Source organism: Stylophora pistillata, chromosome 6 (assembly GCF_964205215.1).
Source record: "Stylophora pistillata chromosome 6, jaStyPist1.2, whole genome shotgun sequence".
NCBI lineage: Eukaryota > Metazoa > Cnidaria > Anthozoa > Scleractinia > Pocilloporidae > Stylophora > Stylophora pistillata.
In genome coordinates, this window is record NC_142524.1 from 36,723,032 (window position 1) to 36,742,132 (window position 19,101).

A 19,101-nucleotide genomic window follows, 5' to 3' on the forward strand; every position below is an offset into this window, starting at 1 on the left:
AAGCTGACCCGGGCACGTTTGGCGCGGAAAGGGAATTAGAAACAATAGAAGTTACGTGGAAATTTAGTTTTGCGATGTTATCCAATTCTTTTACGATGTCATCCATAACTAATGGACTAGGGACATCGGTAAGGAAAGCTGTGGGCCCTAAAGCCAAAGTGACAGTTGTTTTAGGAGCACAGTGGGGCGATGAAGGAAAAGGAAAGTTAGTTGACATCTTAGCTACAGATGCCGATCTTGTTTGCCGGTGTCAGGTAATTAAGATTTGTGTTTTTTGGTTAATGTGTTTATAAACAGAGGGGAAGTTGCAGAACTATTTATTGTGTATATTAGAATGATCTCTTAGATGTCAATTAAGGTTAACATGACTACAACTTGCACTCCTACGTGATTTAATTTGCATACATCACGACTCGCTTATGGTTTACTGTTTGTTTGTCGTTAGAGTAAAAAAGATTTGTACTGTACGTGTCGGTCTGTTGCTGGTCTTGCTAGTATCTTGAATTCACACTTAAACTTTTAATCAAACAGCTGTTTTGATTGGTTAAGTCAGGGTTCCTCGAGAGGTTTACTTCACCCTTACCTGACTTATGTCCACTAACTAGTGCTCCTTTTTCTGTTTGGGTAGGCTTGGAGGGGAGATGGTGAGTGAAATCAAGCTGATCTGTTTTTCGAGATCAAACAGAATGGAACATGTTTTTACACATTCATGAATTCCTCTCTCCCTTCTCCCTTCTCCCTTCTCCCTTCTCCCTTCTCCCTTCTCCCTTCTCCCTTGGAGATACACCATTATTAGAAAGGAAATGAGAGATACTCTTCCAATACACAGTACCGTAGTTGAACGTTTTTATTGACTCTTGGTGGAAAAATTAGTTCTTGGCATACACCTGGCTTGAATTGAGCTCAAATGCTGAAGGCTGGGCTTGGCTGCAATATTTTTTTTTCTTGTTTGCATAATAAATTATTGCAAGGGTGAACTTTTAGTTTAATTCTTTCAGTACCTGCTATGAAATTGTAAGCCAACAGAATTTGCGACAAATTAATACAGTAAAAACCCACATACAAGAACATCTGGATTAAGAACACCCAGGCTGAAATTTGGCCTGAAAATTGAAAATGGAAAATTGTTCTTATATATAAAAACTCTTCCCTTGTCAGTTTAATAGAACAAACAGTGTCTGTAGCTTTACTGTGGTATTGCACTAAGATCTCTGTACAAATGCTAGTAATTTCACTTGCTGTGTATAGCAAATGTACAACAACTGTATTTGGAATTAAAAGTCTTATAATTACATGAAAAATATTCTCAGTTGTGCAATTTATTTTCTAATGTTGTGTGTCTCAAGTTTAATTTTCTCTCAAAGTTATGTATTTCATCATAGTTAGTAAATCCCTTACATTTATTTAGAAGTAAAAAATTAAGAACACTTGAGAACACTTTCAGGCTGATTTCATCTAAAATACCCGATATATAAGAGCCAAATCAGCCTGAACCCCGAAAATGGGTGTTCTTGTATGTGGGTTTTTACTGTATAGGGGGTAAGGTTCTGAAGAAACTTTGGTGCTGCATCAGTAGGGTTAATGAGGAAATTTGATTTAATCAACTAAGTTGATAATGTGAATTGGCTACCTTAAAGAGTTTGAAAGCTGATGTCTGGAGTGTTCGCCTTTCATCAGAGTGAATGGAGGAATTGTGGGTTGTGTGTGTGTTTATATGAGGAAAGTGGAGCTACGGTATTGATGGGAACATGGTGACGAGAAAAACAAGAATAAATTAGTAGAATGAAAAGCAGGATTTAGCGTGCCTATTTGAAAGATAAACTTTTGTTCAAGAGTTTTGTGGCTTTCTGAGCTACCTAAATGTAAGGAAAGGCTGCAGACTGTTATATGCTGCTTAGAATGATTAGATAGATTAAAGTGTCTAGCAACTGGTTTTAATGCATCTTTGTCGTTCCATTCTACCTTGCAAAGGTTTCACCAATGTATATCTTTTTGCAATAAGTGCAGGTTATGCAATAGATGACATTGATGGAGGTGCACTTGAAGTGATCAGTAATCTCGAGGGATCATTTGGGTCCTGATATTTTGTCAACATTATGAATGAAAAGACAAGTTTTGCATAGTGCAGTACTTGAAGCTAATGGTTGTTCACTCATAAAAAACGAGTAAAATGTACCATGGGACAAGTGAGAATTACAATTACTCTTACTTTTGGACAAGTATGCAGTTTCTTGTTTTCATCTGGTTTGTATTTTACGAATTTTAAGTCAATAAAAACAACCATTAAATGTGTGCTTTGTCTTTATTTATGAATGTGCAAAGACCCATGCCGTGACACCATTGTGAAAATGGAGATGCACTGGTTTTAGCAAACTTTCTAGCATGCGCAGTAGATAGCAGCAATGCATGGCAGGAAATTGCTTGACATCATGGCTGCTCACCGTTTTTTTTCTAGTTATCCTTTATTTCAAAACTATTTATATTACTGTAGATAGATATTATGGTACTGAGAATTTCATGTCCATCATTTTCCTTGGGAGATAGATGTAACTGTATTCTTCGGAGTGAATGAATCGAAACAATAGATGGGACCAGTTAGATTCCTTCCAGGACTACTGAAAATTTCCTACTACTTGTCTCAGGAAAACCATTTCAAAAAGTTAGTTTTGAGCACTGTAGTGTGCGAGTATATTTGAAAGTTCCGGGTTAGGATGGCATCTCATGTCAAGAATTCCATTCCCTTTTCTCAGTTTGTTAGACTTTGTCGTTCATGTAGTGATGACTCTGATTTTTTCAACAAATCAGAGGCAATCCTGAAAACATGTAATTTACCTCTGCTCTCTGTTTTAGGGTGGAAACATGTAATTTACCTCTGCTCTCTGTTTTAGGGTGGAAACATGTAATTTACCTCTGCTCTCTGTTTTAGGGTGGAAACATGTAATTTACCTCTGCTCTCTGATTTAGGGTGGAAACATGTAATTTACCTCTGCTCTCTGATTTAGGGTGGAAACATGTAATTTACCTCTGCTCTCCGTTTTAGGGGGGAAACATGTAATTTACCTCTGCTCTCTGTTTTAGGGTGGAAACATGTAATTTACCTCTGCTCTCTGTTTTAGGGTGGAAACATGTAATTTACCTCTGCTCTCTGTTTTAGGGTGGAAACATGTAATTTACCTCTGCTCTCTGTTTTAGGGTGGAAACATGTAATTTACCTCTGCTCTCTGTTTTAGGGTGGAAACAATGCTGGTCATACAGTTGTGGTTGACTCAAAAGAATATTTCTTTCATATGGTTCCAAGGTAAGAACTCTTAAGTATAATAACCAAATTTAAATTTTTTATATTAGCTGAAATTTTTCAAAGTTTGTTTTTACATTTTTGTCATTCTTTGTTAATCATACAATAAATAACCGTCTTTGGTGGTTTCAGTGGATTGATTCAACCAAAAGCAGTCAGTGTTATTGGTGAGCAATTTTGGTTTTTGCAGATTATATCGCTTACTGGTATATTGGAATTACATGATCATTATACAAAGTCTTTTCCATTAATTTGATCTGGTACATGTATGTGGTTGTTGCAAATATCTTTTTCTTTCTTTTTCTGTTAGGAAATGGTGTTGTGATGCACATTCCACAGTTCTTTGAAGAGTTGAAAGCACTTGAAGCTAAAGGTGACCCTTTTTATTCAACTTTCCCAAACTCTGTTAATGATTGTGTCATTATTATTATTATTATTGTTATTATTGTTGTTATTGTTATTGTTATTATTATTATTATTATTATTATTATTATTATTATTGTTTACAGTGCTATTATTTGCTTCTTTCAGTCTCCTAGAACCAGGGCCATTCCTTGGTCCTGGGGTGCCAGGGAACTCTTTTATTTGATGGAGAGAAACCTTCTCAGTATGTGCACCGTTCCAAGGAGGATGATCTTTTGCAGCTCATTAATGTTACTGGCTGCAGGGATCTTTCCTAAGTTCTGTTCCATTCCCTCTCTAATAAGTCCTAGTGCACCAACAATAACCAGCACAGTGTCTATTCTCATTCCCCACATTGTTGCGATTTCAATCTCAAGATCTTTGTATTTTGAAAGCTTCTCAATGACTTTCGTTGAGGTGTTTCTGTTTTTATTGTTATTATCACAGAGAATTCAACTGAATGCTACATTCTAATCAAGCAACACAGGGTGAAAACCGTAACCTGTGAGCCATGGAGTAAAAAATAAATGTACGTTAACTAACCCTAAAGAGCTCTTACGTTGTGTATATGGTCCTTCTTCTAACAGGAACTCAAACTGCCACCTTGAAAGTCCGGGCAATATTCAACGTGCCCGAGAGCACTGCCCTCTGCATCTTTCGCAGTACGTCTGTGTTTCTGCCTCCCACCAGCTCGCACATCATGACATCCAGCTCCCGTGACCACCCCCCGAGGACATCCATTATGATGTTATATTGTTTCACCTCGTAGCCTGGGAACTGCTGCCTTAGTTCCCAGCGAAGGGGTTTATACTTAAGTGTCTTCTCTTCATCCTTTCTTGTCTGATTGTTAACCCATGGGCAGCTCATTTCCAGCGTCACAACTCTCTTGCACATATGATTTACAATGCATGCATCCACCCTATTGCATCTGACCTCTTGTTGATCAGCGTATATAGGGACATCCCAATAAGCTTTAACATTCTCTGACTCATACACGGGCTTGGGCTTGTCGGGTGAGTACCAGGGTGGTATCTCATCTATAACTCCCTCATCATACAACAGTTCGTAAAACAGTACCTTCAGTGCTGCGTCATGTCTAGAGAGGTACTTGCTCTGGGCCAGCGCACTACATCCTGACAAGATATGAGCCACGCTCTCTGGAGCCTTACCACATAGTGTGCACCTCACCTCACCTTCCCTGCTTTTGTGGGTCTTCTGACTCATGTATACTCGCGTTGGCAAGAACTGCTCTTATAGCTCGACGAGTCCAGCAATTGTGTGTGATGGGCAGTTCTTCCACTCTGTGAGCCACCAGAAACACCCATCGGCACTCAAACTCTCATCCTCTAGCCTGGTAGTCACTAGATGTCCTTGCCATCGTTGGTTTCTGATCTCATCCTCTAACTTCTCAATTTGGCACCTCCGCACCGCCTCCTTAATCCCTTGCGCGTGTTCCAAATCCAACTCCAGCCCCAACTCCTCTGCGCACTTAGCCACTTCTTTAAAAATGGACCTACACCCCATCTTTATTATTATTATTATTATTATTATTATTATTTTTATTATCTACATCTGCACTCATAATTTTTAGGTCTTTATTATTTTAACAGTTTTTCCTATTTAGTATTATACTAAATTTTTTCTTTTCTCATATATTGTAATCAGTCCTCTATCGTGAACATTAATATTAATTCTTTTAAAAATTTGTAAATAATTAGATATATTGTTTAGAATTATAAATAATTGCTATCATTATTATTAAACGAAGTGGGCCAATTTTTATTATTATTATTATTATTATTATTATTATAGCACTTTAGTAATGGTTACAGGAAACTTCTCTTAATTGTAGAGGTTTTTTATTTCATTCTCTATGTACTGCTTCAGGGCTGATTTTCATGAAATGACTTTGATGTTCAGTTTATCTATAAAGACCATAAAGTGATCACATGAGAGGGGTGGTTAGGGGGGTCCTGCGCACAATTCGCACTTCATGGTAAACAACATGATAGTGAAAGAAGATCTTGTGTTTTTGAAAACCATAACATTGTGAATTTCTTCCCCATTTCATGCCAAGCATCAGTTCCAATGTTTTTCTTCACACAATGGCACCTTTTTGTGAGAAGAAGATCAAAGAACTAAACTGATTCATACCCTTATTGATTGTCAGTCAAGGTCTAAAATAAGTAGGTCATGTTAAGAATGCCCCAAGTGTTTCACATTGTTTGGTAGACAAAATTCTTTAGTGAGTAATTTTTCACAGAAAAATCTGCATTTTCTTATCACTTATCATGGATAACAGAAAATCAAATCCTCATTTCATGTATCATGACTGGCATAATGTTCACAGTTCATGGCTTTTAAACCTTTTACAATCACAAGTCGCAGCAATTAAAACAGCTGATCACGTTTCACAGAAAACCACCTTACAGCCCTCACATAAGTTATGAAGTCAATAGCATGATACTATCAATTATTAACAAATTAGCAATATTAACAAATCAAATTAATCAAATTGAATTTATGGCTTTGCAGGGGTTACAGATTGGGAGAAAAGACTTCTTGTCTCTGACAGAGCTCATATAGGTGAGGAAAGGGTTAATTTGATTTTTGTAATGTATTACCGTAATTTCCAGCCGTTTACCCGCACAGCCAATTACCCACACCAGCCGATTATTGCATGCAGCAAAAAAAAGTCAACAGATTACCCGCACTGGTGGATAACCCACACCTTAAAAGGAAAGGAAATTTGTACAAAATACTCTGCAAATTTGTGGCCACATTTTGTTTGAACGATCGTTCAGTGCCATGTTGATTTGTTGATTTCTCAAAAAAAATCGATATCTCTGGTTCTACTGGGCCTAACAAGTCCCTTAAAATGGGAAAATTCTTTTCAGCGGAGGCTAGTGTTCACTGGAAATTTGTTACTGATGCGCCGGTTATCCTTGGTTTATATTTGTTAATCAAGGTTTTGTTTACATACATGTCGATAGTAATTCGTAACGCAACTAATTGTGCATGAAATAAACTCAAGTTGGCATCATGTTTTCGTGCCACTTTGTGGCACTTTTAATACAATAAAATTCATCTGAGAAGTGGAAATACAGGTAGGTGAGAATTTTTTTCAATTCAACTGCCAGTAGATTTCAAAACTGTCACATAACCGGCACCTCCCTATTACCCACAGTGGCGCGTGTTTAAGGCAAATTCAACAGATTACCCACAGGTAAACAGCCGGAAATTACGGTAATGGTTTTGAGAAGAACATCTCAGTGTAGTTTTATTATCTAGTAATTTAATACATCACAGTGATCTTAGATAGTGTCAACTAACTGATTCATGAATGATGTTTTCCTTTTAGTGTTTGACTTACACCAGGAATCTGACAAACTACGTGAAGGTGGAAAGGGAGGGTGAGTAAGATTTTAGACTGTCCTTCAGTATCTCTATAATAATGAAAAGTATTCTATTTGTGGTGGAATGATCTCATCTTATGTACATATGACGGCATGAATGTAAATATACATTTATTTACAGTCTCTGGTGTAGTGTTTATTGGACATCTCTGGTGAGTAAAGTTGTAAACTTTTGTCTTCTGTTAGGTTGGGGACCACAAAGAAGGGAATTGGACCAACCTATGCTTCTAAGGTAGTGTTGCTCACATTGCTTGGAGGAAGAAATCTTGCAATAAATCTAGAGGAGAGCTTTGTTAACATTATTAATATTAAATTAAATACTCTCATAAGTAAATACTTCTTATTGTGGCTCTCTTCCCAAAGTTTTGCTTTTTAAAACTCATACAACCATTGCACTTTTCTCATCTTGGCGATTGCCTTACTCTGGTTGCAAACACATTTTTAATTACTAAAGGTGACTGCATGTTGGAGCTTAACGTCTCTTGTGGTTGACATGACTCCACTTTATGAGAGTCATGTCAAAATCTTCATTTTGTACTCTTTAATAAATGTTAATTTTACTGCGATTATGTTTACAGGCACAAAGGATTGGCCTCAGAATCTGTGACCTAGTTGGAGACTTTGAGGTTTTTGAGAAAAGGTGAGAAGCCCTCCTGTGGTAAAGAGTGCTTTGGTTAGCACTAGCCATGCCAAATTAATTTTAATTATTTTGATATCTTGTGAATTCTTTGTTGTAATAGATTCCGAGGACTGGTGTCACATTTTCAGAGGCTGTAAGTATTGAAATAGACAAGTGTTTTGCCTACTGTTTATATTTAAACTGAAAGTTTATTTGTGTATGTTTTTTCTGTACTAACCCAACCCAAGAGCATTGTGGTAACTCTTAACCTTGATTGAATCAGAGCTGTTAGAATTACCAAAATATCTGGTCAGTTTTAAAAAAGCCCTCTGTTGGAGTACATGTAAGTACTCTTTGTACGTAATACTCTTTATATGTATAAACATTATACTGTACATTGTGCTCTTTCTTAGATATCCAGGTCTTAGTACAAACATTGAGGAAGAGATAACAAAGTACAAGGTAACAATGTTAAGGGAATTTCAGAATTTATGCTGTTATACTTCAGTAACCCTGGACATGTTTGTGTAACTAATTGTTACTTGTAACAAACAATATTAAGAGTTTACTTAAATGTTTGGGATAGTTATTGTTGATAATTTTTTTAATGTTCACAGTTAACTTTTTTGGTGTTAATTTAATTGTAGCACTATGCAGAAAAGATACGTCCTTTGGTTTGTGACACAGTAAGCTACATGAACAAAGCACTTCAGAATGAATCAGCAAAAATTGTTGTAGAGGGAGCAAATGCACTCATGCTGGATATTGACTTTGGTAATTTGTAATTCATCATTGTTGCTTTTTTAAATAAACATTTGGACATGATTTTTGTAAGGAATTATGTCAATTGAACCAATTTTTCAATACATTGATTGTATCACAAAACCACAGTTTGTAGATGTGATGTCTATTCTGGCCATTTGTGTGTTAGCCCTCTGTAAAGCGTTTTCAACCCCCCCTCCCATTTGAGCTATATTTTTGCTAAATGTATCTATGTTTACATGCCCAGATATGATCCAAACATGATCCTGCATGATTAATCATTTGCTGTGAGATGAATAAAGAAAACTCCCTGTTTGTAATACTGACTACTTGATGACCTATCTACCCTGCATTAATTATCTAAAGATAAGTAAATTCTGAAATAGAGAGCTATCATGATAAAGCCTCTCAATTGTGGAAGCTCTAATCGTATTGAATTGGCATTTGCTAAGCAATAGTGTTTTTTTTCCTCAGGTACATATCCATTTGTCACATCTTCTAACTGTGCCGTGGGTGCAGTATGCACAGGTCTTGGCATTCCACCCACTGCAGTTGGCAATGTGCATGGTGTTACCAAAGCTTACACCACAAGGGTTGGTCTTGGAGGATTCCCAACAGAGCTTAAAAATGTAACTTGTTTCTTTTTGCTTCAACAACATGCGATCTCTTTATTTTGCATCACAAATTAATGTAACAGAAGCTGGCTTAAGAAACTTCTGCGAATTTTTGTTCTTGACAAAAAACGCAGTTCTTCTGTAAGATTATAACTTTATTGTGATCTGAATGTGTAGCCAAGCAGATATAGATGTCAGATTTAAATTCACAGTGCTGTAGGTTTACCAAATGAAGAGTTTTAAAGACTACCACTTTCTTTATTGCTGTACATCTATTAAACCTTAAATCTTTGGCTGATCAAATACATTTTTCAGGAACTTGGAGATAAGATGCAGCAGATAGGAAGGGAATTTGGTGTAACAACAGGCAGAAAGCGTCGCTGTGGATGGCTTGATCTTGTAATGATCAAATACTCTCACATGATCAACAATTTTACAAGGTACAATATAATAACCAGTTCATGATTACTAAAAGTAATATACCATCACAATCCCATTCATTTTCCCTCCTTTTTTAGTTTTTGTTGTGATGTTTGTCAAACTTCAAAATCTCCTGATAGTCATTTTTTGGGGTAATTTGTATGTGTCATGCATTTCTATTTGTTACGGGAGATAATGTATTTTAAACATTCTTTTAAAATGAAGATTTAGAGTTCATAGCTATTACTTTGAACTGTACTGGAAGACTGAAATTTTTGGCATATCTAGCTTCCATTTTATGGGACATTTTTACTAATTATGAATGAGTAAAAGTGGGCTAAACTGGGAGCTTGCAACGGGATGTTGAGACAGATTAAGTAGAAAATTTTGGGCATGTTTTTCATATGACCATTTACAAATCAAAAAACATTTTTATGCTTAAATTTCTATAACTTGTGGTTAACACGGTTCATATTTCACAGCCTTGTGATTGCCAAGCTTGATGTTTTGGACACTTTTGAGGAGGTGAAAATTGGGATAGCATACAAGCACAAAGGACAATTGATGGAATCCTTCCCAGGTATGATTACTGGTCTTGTTGCCTTTTGTCCATCAATTATTAGTTTGAATGATAAAATAAAGTTTCACTTTGACATGCATAAGTATGGAATGTTTTTGTTGACTCTGATGTTGGTTGCAGCTTGTGTGGAAGTCTTGGATGAAGTTGAAGTGGAATACATAACCCTACCAGGCTGGTTGACCAGTATTGAACATTGTAGAACGTTCAATGAGTTACCAGCTAATGCACAAGCTTATATTAGGAAAATTGAACAAATTACACAAATTCCAGGTGAGATTTAGACTTTGTTAAACTTGAATAAATATAGCCATGATTTGTGAAATATAACTTGGAGTTACTTGACTGAAAGTAGAATCACTGATGGGGTGAGGTTTTAAAATCGGAAATGAACATCCCCAAAATGCTGGTTATCAGGCGGTGAAATCATAGAATATTGGTTTTAAAGTTTTCTAGAATGTTATTTCTTTATACTTTGGTGCAAGGTTCAAGCTGAAAATATTAAAGTTTTGGAGTCCATGGTAATAGGTATGTTAATTGCATGCTAACATTGTGTGTTTCTTTGTTGCAGTTCAATGGGTTGGAGTCGGGAAATCCAGAGATGCCATGGTGTCTCTGTTTTAGAGAAATGAAGCAATCATTACGCACAGAGAAGCTCACAAAAATGATCTTGAATCTATTTGTGGATGTCATTGTGTTACCGTGTAATGGTATTGTAATTGTATACGCAGAATATGCAATAATAAGAATTCCACCCATACTCGATTTAAGGAGATTTCAAGGGTAAATAACAAACAAACAAACAGAGCCTTATTTTATGTCAGGTAATGGTTTTGTTGATAGAATCCCACGCGTGACCAGATGGACACTAAGCTGGTTGCACAATATATAGTATTGTTTGTAAAAATTTTGCAAAGAAGAAGCTTTTGAACCAGTACATTTGTGGTAAATGAAGGTGATATCACTCATGACATAATAAAATGGCCCTGCTGAATTAAAAAAAAAAAAAAAAAAAAGCTTCTTATGAAAATAAAACATCAGGGGGAATGTGAGAGTTGTGGATATATTTATTTTAAAGCCGTAAAAAAAAATTGTTCCATCGACAGTGAATCATTTCCTGGCACCTTATGAGAATTTTGTATACCTAGTGTATTTGTAGCTTTGACCTAACTATTCTGTAAGTTTCCAGAAATGTTTGTTTTAGTAAATGCGAGTAGTAAACAATCTGTTGGTCTATTTATCGTAAAGTTTCGTTCCCCAGCATACGGATCGTACTGCAGGTTATCAACGGCTCCCTAAACATGACTTGTTCAGTTACACTTCCAACCCCCCTTTCTCTCTCTGATAACACTTCCTGTCTGTCTCAAGACTCGGGATGGGAGTGATGAAGCACAACACAATGCAGGAAAGAATAAATCTGCCGACATGAAGCCAAAATTCCACCACTTTATTATGATATGTATTTGGTGAAATAAAAAAACAATACGTTCCGTAGTAGAATTGTTAGGCCTGGAACACAAACACGGAAGCAAACTTACTCGCTTGCTATGGTATGACACTTCATCGCGAACACTCGATCTTTTAAACTCAAGCACTTTGATTTTCTCATTACCCCTATGCGTGCCTGCAAACAAATAGTTATTTTTATAGTGGAATTTCAAGTTGGATGCACTTATTACGTTATATCAGCCTCAGTAAAAATGTAGTTTTCTCGCTTGCCACGTGAATTAAAAATTAATTAACTTGATCCAGTCTTCTTCTGTATCAAACAAAGCAAAGACTTTCGACAGATGTTAAGCAAGGTTCCTCCCCTTCGGCAAAGTCACAGAGAAGGCACACAAGTCCATTGAGTTCCTAGCCGCTCTAACGAAAGTTCGCTACCGTAGATCGCTGTAGTAGCCACGAGACATGTTCAACTCGAAACCTAACGAAGATTTGTTCACCGGCAGCGAACAGTCTCAACATCTGTCTGTTTGACACAGTTAGCCCAGCTCCAAACGGGCAAGGTGAACTGTGAGGTTGGGCTGAGCTACGCAGTGACAACTTCCGTTCCTTCCACCTTTTCAAGATCTTTACTGTAACGCTCTGCAGAACATACAAGAGGATAAATTAACCAAAACATCTTCAACCTCGTAAAATTAGAGTAAGCACACAATATTTGTACTTTTAAAATATTTTCTTCTTAGGGGACTTGAAGAGCACTGTTCAAACTATGTTCTTCACCGCAGACTTTGTCTGATCTTGTCACGCAATCCTTTCTCCTCCCCGCACGAGAAAAGCATTACGCGACGTTACGAAAGAGACCGTATACGTTTCTTCCCTGGAACGCTGGATACGATAATTAGGGATAATTAGTCATTAGGGAGTGATAAACGCGAGCAAAATCTTCAAACAGAAACTGTAATCTTTGCTCAGTGTCACGGGTTTCCCCAACTTCTTCGGGTTTAGAGATGGCCATCCCATAATGTCACATGCTTCAATGATGTTTGAGTGCTGGCACAAGAAGTAAAGGCTTTTTAATGACCTTCCCGGGAGAAACAAACATGTGGAAGAACAAACAATGAGTTTTTTCTTACTTCCTTTAGATTTTCCCTCCTTTCTGTAACTCTGTATCCGAAATGTCATTTGGAGGGACTTCGTAAAAGCATCGTCCAAAAATGGACTATCTAATCATGAGCTCTATCTAACAACTAATGAAGCTCTAAAAGTATGTTAAACACCTACCAGAAAATCCTACAAATGCACAGCCCCAGGCTATACTCCAGAACCAGCCAATCATGAGGAAGACAATTGTTGCCAGCTGCATGATACCCACAAAACAATTGACGAACAGAATGGAAGTACGGCTCATCAGTGGCATGTCTCTCCGAGTCAGGAAGAAAGCGATCAGACCAGATAAGACCGTCCCTGTAAAGAAAACACAAAGTCAAATCAGAATATTTCATCACTGACCCACTAGTCATGCTGTCATTCAGACTTTGACAAATCTGCTGAAGAACGCAATTTGTGCTTACTCCAACGTTAAACCTTAACTTCTCAAAGTTTATTTTTGCAATTTTTGTCAGTTGTTTGCATATTTGTGGCTGTTTGTCTACCCTGGCAAACTTTTTTTTCGAGGTTTCTCGTATTCTAACGCCATATTATATACTAAGCATTATTATAACGTAACCTGTATTAACAATTCTTTTTTAACGAGTGGCAGTGGGAGTAAAGTAAAGTAAAGCTTTATTCACACAGGGTAGCCCATTCAGCTCTAAGGCTGGCATCCATAGGGGCCTTGTTTCTTAAAAATAATTTACATCAAGATTTTCAATTATATATCTATATATATATATATATATATATATATATATATATATAACTGCAGACAGTGCACACTGTTTCGACCTATATGGGTCTCATCAGTGCAGTGCAGACACTGGGCCAAGCTCTGGAATAAACCATTGCCTGGGCGCTACACTTGTGGGACCAAGTGCAGGCATATTGCCATGCGAGAGTGCTCAAATCACAACTAAGGTGATATATATATAACTAACTGCAGACAGTACTGTTTCGGCCTTCTGGGCCTCATCAGTGCAGTGCTAATGCTAGGATGGAGGAGAACCGAGACGGTCACCCCAAACGACCCAACCTTTGTGGTATCGTCTAAGCCATGCCAGAGTGCTCAAACTAGAGAAAACCAGCGAGCATGCGCAATTGCAACGGCAATGACTCATCCTAGATAGAGTGCTCAATTTGGACATGAAAGCAAAGCTTTGTATGCCAAAGAGATAAAAGACTAGAATTTTAAAACTACATTTACGGCCTAAGACTACTCAGCCAAAACACAATTAAGACCTAAAATAGTAGATAAAATATCAAAGTTAAGATAAAAAGAAATGTCTTGCTCGGCGGCAGAACGTTTGAATGTTTTTACTCTTCACAATGTTTAAAGGGAGTTTATTAAAAATTTCTGCACCAGTAAAAAGAAAGGTCTTTTTCCCAAAATTTTGTTTTGGGAGGACTAATCTTGCACAAAAGTTTCGTTGGAAATGTAATTTTTAGCAGCAGCTCTATCCCATGATCAGCGTTTTGTTCTTTTCCGCCCTCTCTGGCTTCTCACCGACTCTTCATACAAAGTGTTTCGTCGCGAAATCCTATCGTGATTATTGATCATTAAGTTAATTTCTCCGCTAATGAGATACGTTATAGTGATGTCATAATACTAATGTAAGTCATTTTGTCAGCTGTGGAACTAGCCGACTCACTGGGTAAAAATCAAATCGTTTCGTATACTTTATTATCTGAACATTTCATAACAATGTGACTTCCTTTTAGGATTCGAACGCACTTCTTTGATTGTCTGGTGGTAAAGTCGTCAATAAAGATGTTTGATAATGGTGATCAAAAGCCCACAACTGACGAAACACAAAGTACAGATAACTAGAGACTCGCGATTAGTAGGCATTTGTTTTTTCATATACTATCAACGTAAATTGTACTTTCACAAGTATGTCATGCTCCTGTTTAGACCCAGTTTTACCAGTTTTACCAGACGGATGACTGTGGCGTCCTAATCAACAATGACGAACATTAGATACCACGTGATACATTTTGGTATACTTTAATCTCTCAGACCAAGAAAAAGGGATATTTATTCCATTTTCTTTATTTCTATCGAGCCGGAACACTTCCGCGGCGGTTAAATCTGATAATAGATTATAATGACTTTTGATGCGTGACGCACGAATTCTTTTAACTGAATGCAAAATTAAATAGATTTTCCCGAAACATGAAGTAAAGGAAAGAGAGACCAAATTGAATAATTTAAATTTGCAGTCTTTACAAACTGGAGTGAAATGTTTCCTCTAATATTACTCTGAAGAGAAATGGGAATGGTTGGAAAAAGTAGGCAATGCTGCCAAACAATTCTTGTAACACCCCGAGTTTTTTTATTTTTCGGAGGAGAGTGATGATATGAAGAGAATTCGAACATTGGCATTTGACACACCTATCGGTTTTCTGTGTCATTGCTTTCTTGATAGGATTTATAATATCTGTCATACTTTTTTGTTCAGTGTAATATTGATAACCGAGCCTATGAACACCAATGATTTGTTGCTTTGCTTACAATTTAACGCGTTTGTCGTCTTGCTCCTTAAATCAATTGTCTGGTTTTATTGATTCCACTTAGATTAACTTCACCACTATTTCTCCTTGTTCTGACAATACCGCAGTAGTATAATTATTTCTTCGCGGCGAGTTCATGATCGCACGCGGCTTCTAGCCATCCATTATGAAGTGCAAAAAAGGCGAGAACATTCTGTCAATGACAGCCAATGGTAACAAACATCTTGTTCTCATCGATTATTTTTTCTTCAAAGACAATAAGTAATCAGGCCTTTCGGATTAGCACTTGAGAATTAGTACAGTTGTATTGTGAAATAATTACGAAATTCATCACGGACAGTACTACAAATGTTTGAGCATTGTGAAAGAAATAAAACGTAAGAAATAGAAAAACAGTTTGAGGAAGAGTTTATACGGTTGGTCTGTGCTGTATGTAGCGGAAATAATATTTCCAATCTTAATCTTAACAGGCTGCTCGGAAAAAATGATTCGGTAGACATGATACACAAATCGCATGTTGATAACATTATGTTAATGGGCAAATAACGAATTCTCCTAAGTCTAGTGACTTAAAAACTGTTATTGTAAAAAAACATTTTTCCAATAATCGGTTTCTTTTATATTTTTTGTCTGTTATGTATATTTTTTGCCAATTTGTTCTTTTTTACGTTAATAGCGACAAAAACATTTTCGGAAAACTTCCGTATATCAATGTCTATTCCTCGATTTGTTTATTATTCTTTTTTTTACTTTTTTTTTTTTATTTCCTACCCTGCACGCAATTCAAAGACTGAGTCCTGCTAGGCTCCTGATAAATGTATTAAAGCATAATACCTATTAGAGCCAGGGGAAATAAGAGAATAAGAATTTTTACGATATGTCATAAAAATGCATTTGGAAAAGACTCAGACTTGTATTTTATGTTTGAAAGACCTTATGGTAGCCTCGCGGCTAAAGTCTTGTGGCTAAGACTTCCTTTAAAATTGTAATTGTGTCAGCTAATTGAGTGTAAGATTAAATAGAAAAAAATAATCCACGATGGTCAGATACTTAGAAATACATTTAAATAGTCAAACGAGTGCGAGATGTTAACTGTTTAACGAAATATCGTCAGAACGTTTCTTGCTTCAAAAGACATCCCTGAATAAATGTTTAATCAATCCATACTATCGAGCGAACAAGGGCTCTTACCTGATCCGGGGATGACAATGTTCAAAATAAGACAAACAATGGCGACTGGACGCGGTAATACTGGAATGGCATCCTTCGCGGAGATTGTCTGTTTTCGTTTCACTACTGTCGCTGGGTCTTCCTTTGGGATAATTGTTTCATTAGGAATTTGAAATCCAGGAAATGGTGTGTACAAACCAGCTGTTGCGGAAGATGAACACGACACTCTGGCCGAGTGAGGTGTAACTCGAGAACTTTCAAGACTGAAACTTCGTTGAAGATAGTTGCCATTTTCCAAGGGTTTCACTTGAGGTAGCCCCGCACTCGAGTCACCTGCAGCTTGTGAATTATTGTCACTAGTAAAAACTGGTGCATTTAATCCCAAAGCTGGCAAATTTTCCTTCGCATTTCGGCCCTGACTTTCGTTGTCTCCGTCAGCAACTAAAAATTGTGTTGAACTACTGCCGCGCTGTTTGTGGCCAAGAGACATCATTAGGTAATCAACGATTATTCCTCAGCAATTGGTCTCTCCTTCACTATATTTCGCCGAAGTATACAGATTTTAAAAGTATGAATTTCCTACGGTTCTCAGCGATTCGTTACTGAGAGAGAGGCGAAGGTAGAAAACTACAAAATGTTGCTGTGGATTAAGACTTTTACATCACAATAGAGACTCAAACTGAAGATCAATTTACATTCCACATCTATCAACACCTAATTGTCCTCAGCTGGTCACAGCCCTGGAGGCTTTTTTATTCGAGTGCCATAAGTCTGATGGATTTAAAGGTTTCAGCGTTAATCACACGCAATAAAGCGTACAACGTTGTGTTGTTATCAGCTCTCGAGTGCAATATTGCTTCAAAAACGATAATACGATCTTTTGTTCATTAATGTATTGCTGGCTGTAGCGAGAGCGGAACACTACTTTTTTTTAATTACAGAAAAAAACAGACATTTTTGTTTCCAGTCTGTATACACATGTTTCATGATGTTTGTATTGGATCCGATTTTGCTTACAATTTAATGAAAATATGTCTTAGAATTTTCTATCCACCTTTAAGAGAGACTCGGCGGATAGCAGGCATTCTTTTCAATTCTGTGCAATTAGAAGATTAGCGGTTAAGAACAATTTAGTGCATTTGCATTGAAAAAGAGAGGGTTTTAAATAAACCGCTTGAGAATTAACGCTGTCATCAACAGAGTAAACTTGTGTATTTTTGGTTTATATGCTTCCAAATGCACGTTAGGTACATTTTTAATATCATTATTCTGATTAAGGAGAAGTCGCTGTTTTTTCTGACGTGTCAGTTCTAGTTTCTTTGCCAATTAACAAATATTGCATTCGTGAACAGAGCTTGTTGTATTGTTGTGAGGTGTAAAAAGCTGTTTGCCGAAAGCCTTTCTTCAGAATTTACAGGTTTCTGAATCAATAATAACAAGTAGCAATGAAATTAACAATAACTAATGCCAGCCTTTAGTGCCAATTCAAACTAAGAACTAAAAGTAATTTTTGATTAAAAAAAAAACATTATGAGAAGGAAAAATTGTTCCTTTTTCAAGCGCTGCCGATTTCTAATATTTACAGCTGTGCTGATTCAAATAGCAAAACGCCGTAAATTTATGCAAAGAAAATATGTCAAGAACTGTTGAATGTATTCTGTGCCTGAAAGTGATATAATCCGACCTAATAAGTTTTCATGGTGCCATGAAAAAACCTGAGGATTCTAATACCGTGGATAAATGAAGACAAAAAAGGCTTGAATAGTAAACCAATTGAACGTGTAACACTTTTTCCACGATGAGTATATTACACTGGGAGGAGTGGAGTCGGTGACCACTCCTGATGCATACTATGCCTTCTGGTCTATGAGAGGAGTTACCGCTGGACAGAATATGATTTCGGACTGAGTACACTAAACAAACGAGTGACTGTGCGATCGAAGGTTTATTAGACATTTCACCGATCTTAAAGAGGTCATCAGTAACATCAACAAAGTAAGTTTTAAGAAGTATCTTTACTTTGGAGTACTACTGAGATTTTTCTTCATCCAACTGACTTTAACTGTAAACTTATTTGGGAAGATAAGTCTATTGGGTCCACTGCGCAATGAAAAAAGGAACAACTCAGTTTGATAGAGTGTGATGATTAGATCTTCGTCCAGACTAGTTTGAAATATCGCGCTCATCTCAGTCTCAAATTTCATTATTTCTGTTTATAGATTGTGGCTCGAAAAATGCTACAAACCATACATGCTAGTTTTGATCATTTCAGCTATTACAAAACCAAAACAGGGTGAATTTTTCTCGTCACAAACGCGCCACAGATTGTTAATATTTAGTTCTGAAATTATTATTCAGGACTCTTACAACGAAAAGATTTCCAAGGCAGCTTACGGGCCGCTCATTATGATGCCTCTTTAAAGATTTTCCAGGAAGACACTAACAGGTTCGAAAGGGATATTTAATTAAAGTCACAAAAAATAAATATCCTTTGTCGGTAGCTACTGGTATCATGCCACATTTACTTACAAGAACGTCTTCTAACCGCTGAAAATAACAACATTCTTATCACACTGCAAGAGGGTTAGGATAGTAGCCGTAAACACTATGAATGTGTCTCGATAAAAACAGTGAAATAATTTAACTCTTTTGTCTTGAACCCTCGTTCAAGGGTTTTGAACAAGCATAAACTGCATGAATTCAGATATTTTTCACTT

The 19,101-nt window shown here is 36.8% G+C and overlaps 2 protein-coding genes and 1 pseudogene across 3 annotated transcripts; 1 reads left to right on the forward strand and 2 right to left on the reverse strand.

The window, feature by feature from the left end:
• Positions 1 to 2: 2 nt before the first annotated feature.
• LOC111331859 (adenylosuccinate synthetase isozyme 2) lies at positions 3 to 12,191 on the forward strand. The gene is made up of 16 exons (XM_022937056.2): positions 3 to 254; positions 3,231 to 3,298; positions 3,428 to 3,462; positions 3,606 to 3,668; positions 6,233 to 6,283; positions 7,059 to 7,110; positions 7,300 to 7,345; positions 7,692 to 7,753; positions 7,854 to 7,886; positions 8,146 to 8,194; positions 8,380 to 8,506; positions 8,969 to 9,123; positions 9,424 to 9,548; positions 10,011 to 10,108; positions 10,229 to 10,378; positions 10,677 to 12,191. Exons 1-16 carry the CDS (start codon positions 75 to 77, stop codon positions 10,727 to 10,729), a joined length of 1,347 nt encoding a protein of 448 aa, XP_022792791.1. The 5' UTR covers positions 3 to 74; the 3' UTR covers positions 10,730 to 12,191.
• Positions 4,289 to 5,257, reverse strand: LOC148729687 (uncharacterized; annotated as a pseudogene).
• On the reverse strand, positions 11,534 to 17,207 carry LOC111331860 (uncharacterized). Of its 2 annotated transcripts, XM_022937058.2 has the most exons (4): positions 16,406 to 17,207; positions 12,830 to 13,012; positions 12,117 to 12,190; positions 11,534 to 12,074 (listed from the first exon to the last, which is right to left on the reverse strand). In XM_022937058.2, exons 1-3 carry the CDS (start codon positions 16,875 to 16,877, stop codon positions 12,135 to 12,137), a joined length of 711 nt encoding a protein of 236 aa, XP_022792793.1. In that variant the 5' UTR covers positions 16,878 to 17,207; the 3' UTR covers positions 11,534 to 12,074; positions 12,117 to 12,134. The 2 variants fall into 2 exon arrangements, with proteins under 2 accessions (XP_022792793.1, XP_022792792.1); XM_022937057.2 differs by having other exon boundaries at positions 11,534 to 12,190; positions 16,406 to 17,205.
• Positions 17,208 to 19,101: the final 1,894 nt, after the last annotated feature.